Source organism: Triticum dicoccoides, chromosome 7B (genome assembly GCF_002162155.2).
Source record: "Triticum dicoccoides isolate Atlit2015 ecotype Zavitan chromosome 7B, WEW_v2.0, whole genome shotgun sequence".
NCBI classification, from domain to species: Eukaryota; Viridiplantae; Streptophyta; class Magnoliopsida; order Poales; family Poaceae; genus Triticum; species Triticum dicoccoides.
In genome coordinates this window covers 419,350,058-419,355,057 of record NC_041393.1, presented here as the reverse complement: position 1 = coordinate 419,355,057, position 5,000 = coordinate 419,350,058, and the positions used below count along the sequence as shown (strand labels likewise).

The following is a 5,000-nucleotide window of genomic DNA, read 5'->3' as shown; positions in this document are numbered from 1 at the left end:
CGAAAAACAGATGGAAGTATCTTCTGTTATAGTTTTTATTTTGTATCTTTAACCGATTATGAAGTTGTTTATTCAGATAACTGCTATCAGATGGAAGCGGCGATCAAAGCTGTGTGGCCTGGTGTGTATCACAGAGTTTGCAAGTGGCATATTTTGAAGAACGCTAAAGAGAACCTTGGAAACATATATAGCAAGAGGAGCACATTCAAGGATGAGTTTCATAGAGTTCTGAATGAACCGCAGACAATAGACGAGTTTGAAAAAGCATGGACTGATTTAATCAAGAGGTATAATCTAGAGGAGAGTGTGTACTTGAAACGGATGTGGGATATTAAGGAGAAGTGGGCTCCTGTTTACTTCAAGTCTTATTTTTTTGCTAAAATGTCGACCACTCAGAGAAGTGAGAGCATGAATCATGTTCTGAAGAAGTATGTGAGGCCATCTTCCCCAATGAATGTGCTTGTTAGAAAGTATGAAAGTTTCTTTTATGACAGAATTCAGGAGGAAGACGCGGAGGAGTTTCACACATCTGATGTAAGTTTTTAAATATGTGTGGAGTTGATTTAAAATAAGCTTGAATGAGTATTACTCCTGATTTACAATGAATTGTATACTTTTGGTATTGAAGGACAAGGTGATTACAGCAACGAAGTCGCCTTTGGAAAAACATGTTGCACGTGTTTACACAAGAGGTGCTTACAAAAAGTTCAAGGAACAATTTGTGTGGAGTGTCTCGTATGATATAAGACCATCGATGGATGAACATCATTTTATGGTGATACATATGGGCGAAGAAAAGGATAGCTGGGGCAGGAAAGAGTATGATGTGTATGCAACTATCGGTGAGAGAGATTTTTCTTGTGTCTGCAAACTGTTTGAGCACTTGGGAATACTATGCCGGCACATATTGAAGGTGGGTAGTATTGATTGTGAGCAAACTTGTGACGCTTATTGTTTCTTGTTTCACATTATGTTAACTGGGTTGAATAACTTTGCGTGCAGGTTATGGTGCAGTTCGGGTTCAGGGAGATACCAGAACAGTACGTGAAGAAGAGGTGGACTAGAAGTGCTAGAGATTCCATCCCAGAACACCTAAAAGAGTACGTAAATGATAATGAAGCTGCTGCGTCGAGGACTTATCGACATGACCTGATGTATCAGACGGCACTCGATATGGTTAGGCTCGGTGATACGAACACAGAGTCGTATCGGAAGACTATGGATGTCATGTGCAAGCACATTAGTGATTTGAAAATACTGGCTGCCACAGAAGAAACAAGCACCAAGGAGAGTAGAAAGAGTGAAAGATTATCAGGGAAGATAGTTGCTGCTGATGTGATGAGTGAGTTCGACGAGGACCTGCTGAACGATAACTTTGTAGATGACTTTGAGGCACAAGAAGGTGCTGGTGAAGAATCGTTTGATGAGGAAATAGAAGGTCAGGAGTTTGTAGAAACTCCATTTGGATGTGACATACTTCCTCCAGAATTTAGAAGAGGGAGGGGACGACCTAAAGTCCGAAGGTTCAAGTCAAAGGCAGAAATGGCGTCTCGGCATGGTAAGAAAAGCGGACACGTATCCCAAATGAAAAATGTTGAAACTGGGAGTAGTTCTGCGGGGGCTAGACCGATGCAAATTAGGTATTGTGGCAGCTGTGGTCAGCAAGGACACAATAAAAGTACGTGTGGCCGTGATTCGACTTACAAGAGAAAGTAGGGAGTGTGTCTAATGTGATGTGAGACACATACTTTTTATTTTTAAGAGGATTTTATGCTGTGACATTTTACTTAGGTTTTTGTATTATGTACGTTCGAAAATTGCTCGGATACTTGTGTGTCGAACGATTGATACTTCTTGTTATTTGTCTACTTATGAACTCGTTTGTTGGTGAAATATATTGTGATTTCAAACCAAGTTAATAGTACGTCCTGTTGTTTACCAATTTTTTTTGCTTTTTTTCGTTTATTCTTGTTTGATGAAAATCTGAATCGGTCTTTAGTAATGACTTTGTGTATGTACTGTTAATCGTTTCTGCGTTCTAGGTAGATTATTTATAAGTAGTGTTTTCACCATTCGGGAGAATGTAGAATGGAAATTTTGTTTTTTTTTGTATCGTCCAGGGTATTGTGTGATTGCTGAAAAGAGCTTGTGTATAAGAAGTATGCGTTATGTGCGCTGAGGTCGGTGCATCTGTTGCAATGTGTAGATGGCTGCATAGTTCTCGTCTCGTATGTAGTATGTGGAATATGTACTGCATACTCCTGTAGTACTTAACTGGTGTTGTTTTGATGGCAAGGGTTGATAGGAGGTACTTAGTATGTAGTATGGAGTATGTGAACTCAGTTCGTATTTGGTTAATATTTTTTTCCCATTGGAGACCATTGTTGTGCCATGTAGAATGATGATCGAGATTACATCTATGGCCGTGGTGCCGAAGATGGAGTATGTAGTATGTTGGTATGAACTATGTAGATGTTGAGGCACATACATACTCTGTTCACAGATATAATGTAGTGTAGCCGATTAGGAATAACAGTGGTGGTTGGAAAGGGTAATAATCCATGTATGGAACATAAAATTATGCTATAAGTTGATGGTACTATGTCTTCTATTACAGAGTGTAGAAAATAGGTAATGCGGTATGATCTTAATGGGTATTCTGTCTGCTCTTCATAGTTATTCGTATCGGCAGGTGGTTGTGTTAATTTCTCCTGAGTGCTTTCACCAGCCGGTCGACACTCTCTGGGATTATTGCTTCATTAGTCTTGAAGGATAGGAGGTTCGCGAGAAAGTCCTTCTGTGCCTCTCTTGAATCCTGCGTATTGTGTATTAGTACAATTGATTATTAACCTGGGGTAGGATACAATTGAATTCTATATATATGTATGGAAGTAAGGATGCTCACATAGGGTAGTGGGTTGACCAAGGATCTTGCATCCCAATTTTTCATGTAACTCAGTACATGGAAAGCAGTTTCCATCCTGCAAGGTAAAATCATTACTAGGAATCCAACGTTATTAAAATGCTTGTGCAGTGTGTATGAATGTACTAACCTGTTAGTAATTGCTGGAATATTTGTGGGGAACTCATGCTGCCAGATTGAAATATCACGTTTCCAATCTGGAAAGGAAAACATCATGCACTCCTGTAATGCCCTAGCAACATGGTCTTTCGTCTTAGAGTGTCGAGCTTCTATGTCCTTCCCTCCTTTGCTTATATCCCTAAAGGGATCCAAGATTTGAATCTTCTCGTTCTCCATGTCGAATGTGTACAGAGAGAAATGAAATGGTTGGTGCAAAGGGACATGTAGCTGCAAAGTTCGAGTAGTATATTGCTCAAAATATTGTGGAGTATGTAGGACACATGAGTGTCGTACGATAGAGGATAGGGTGAATGATAGTGGGTGAACATACCAGTCGGCTTTTTGACACGTCGTATGGTATATGAATGTCATTGAATAAGTAGACATGCTCCTCGGCGTTCCAGTCTGCCCCGCCAGCGGTTGCATGCATCTGTGTACATTAAAAGTGGAGAGTGAGATGTGTGCAATTTGTAGAACTGAAATTATGATGTGTACGTACCGCAAAATCTTGATTTATGAAATGCCTCCAGCCTAAGAAATCGCTACCAGTAAACCTTTCTATCTCATCCTCGAACAGTGCTTGTATAGCAACATTGAAAGCATCATCTTGAAGTTCAGCATCTTGACTAAGGGCTTCTTGTATCTGTTTCAGTTTCAAAAACCTGGGCACAGGTTCAGACATGTGTACCCAGATTTTTCTATGGGAAAGAAGGTTAAATTTATAAAGATAAAGCAAGTAATTTAATACATAATGAGGTAAGGAAGTTTACTGACCTCAGTTGTTCTTCATTAGTAATGGATATAGTATATGTGTATAAATCTTCTAATGCCTTGACATCGACCCTCACACTTATGTATTGTTTGCACAGAAATGGGGACTGAACCATTCTACTGGGTCTAATTATTCGCTTTGGTATGTTTACAAGCATATCAGATGGTTCTCCAATGATTCTCCTCCTTGTTTTGGGTTGAACTTTTGGGAGACCACATTCCTCATGTATCGATATTCTTGCCGCACTCATTTCTTGTAATAAAGAATGAGGTGATATGGATGTAGGAGTTTGGACAGGAAAATCTGTAAATGGTGAAATAATGTGTGTTAATGCTTCATATTGGTTTGGAGTGCAACCACCTTACTTATTTTGGTTTTACCTGTTTGTGCAGCTTGTTGCTGCCGATCTGGTGTATCTGGCACTACGGCTGTATCAGCTACCATGTTGAATTCCGTTGATAAGTTTGCAGACACTCGGGGGATTTGGTTGCGTACTGAGATGCTGTTGTCGGGCTCAAATTGGCTCAATCCAATGTTGAAGGTTGGGGTCTCCAAGTTAACTAGAGAATTAAACGTTCTATGAGTAGTAGGAGTGTTCGCTGACTGTTGTGCAATTGCTCCATACTCGTAGCGGATGCTGTGGGGATTTCGTATCTGCATATACAATCATGGATAATAAATAATGCACATATTTTTGTAAAAAAACTTGGATGTAGTATGTAGAAAAGAGTATGTTGTATCGTGCTAGGACCAAATGGTGTTTTCATGTAGTATCGTGAAGAGGAGTATGTATGACAATGGGAAGTGTAGAATGTAGTATGTAGTATGACGAAAAAAATACATGGTATGCGCCGTAGAGTAGGATGTAGTATGTTGATTAGAGAATGTAGTCTGATGAGACAAGTATGTAGTATGCTGAATGGAGTATGCTGAATTATGTAGATAAGAGAGTATCGTAGAATGTAAATGGCATAGTTAGTCAGAGTATGTAGTATGATATTTCAGTCCCTTGTAGCAAATATATAACATGTTACCTTTAATTTTCCGTACGTCGGAAAAGGCAGTCGATTATGCAGAACTATGTCACGTTTGATGAGTTTGTCGACACGCTATCGTTGTATGCAGCAAACCTTGGAAGAATGTTGT

At 39.5% G+C, this 5,000-nt stretch overlaps 2 protein-coding genes across 2 annotated transcripts in view; one reads left to right on the top strand and one right to left on the bottom strand.

The window, feature by feature from the left end:
• LOC119338953 (protein FAR1-RELATED SEQUENCE 5-like) overlaps positions 1–1,716 on the top strand; it is a 2,948-nt gene extending 1,232 nt beyond the window's left edge. Inside the window, exons 5-7 of the mRNA XM_037611154.1 lie at positions 77–534; positions 629–913; positions 1,003–1,716. Coding sequence (XP_037467051.1) covers positions 77–534; positions 629–913; positions 1,003–1,716 — 1,457 coding nt within the window. The remainder of the gene's footprint in view (positions 1–76; positions 535–628; positions 914–1,002) is intronic.
• Positions 1,717–2,528: 812 nt separating this feature from the next.
• LOC119341486 lies at positions 2,529–4,999 on the bottom strand. The gene is made up of 8 exons (XM_037613359.1): positions 4,889–4,999; positions 4,235–4,508; positions 3,857–4,157; positions 3,582–3,780; positions 3,414–3,512; positions 3,054–3,310; positions 2,906–2,981; positions 2,529–2,815 (listed from the first exon to the last, which is right to left on the bottom strand). Exons 2-8 carry the CDS (start codon positions 4,296–4,298, stop codon positions 2,702–2,704), a joined length of 1,110 nt encoding a protein of 369 aa, XP_037469256.1. The 5' UTR covers positions 4,299–4,508; positions 4,889–4,999; the 3' UTR covers positions 2,529–2,701.
• Position 5,000: the final 1 nt, after the last annotated feature.

Coding starts and splice junctions, on each gene's coding strand:
- LOC119341486 (XM_037613359.1), bottom strand. CDS start 4,298: ATGGTAGCTGATACAGCCGTAGTGCCAGATACACCAGATCGGCAGCAA. Junction 3,311..3,413: donor ACGTGTCAAAAAGCCGACTG/GTATGTTCACCC, acceptor CGAACTTTGCAG/CTACATGTCCCTTTGCACCA. Junction 2,982..3,053: donor ATTCCAGCAATTACTAACAG/GTTAGTACATTC, acceptor TTTACCTTGCAG/GATGGAAACTGCTTTCCATG.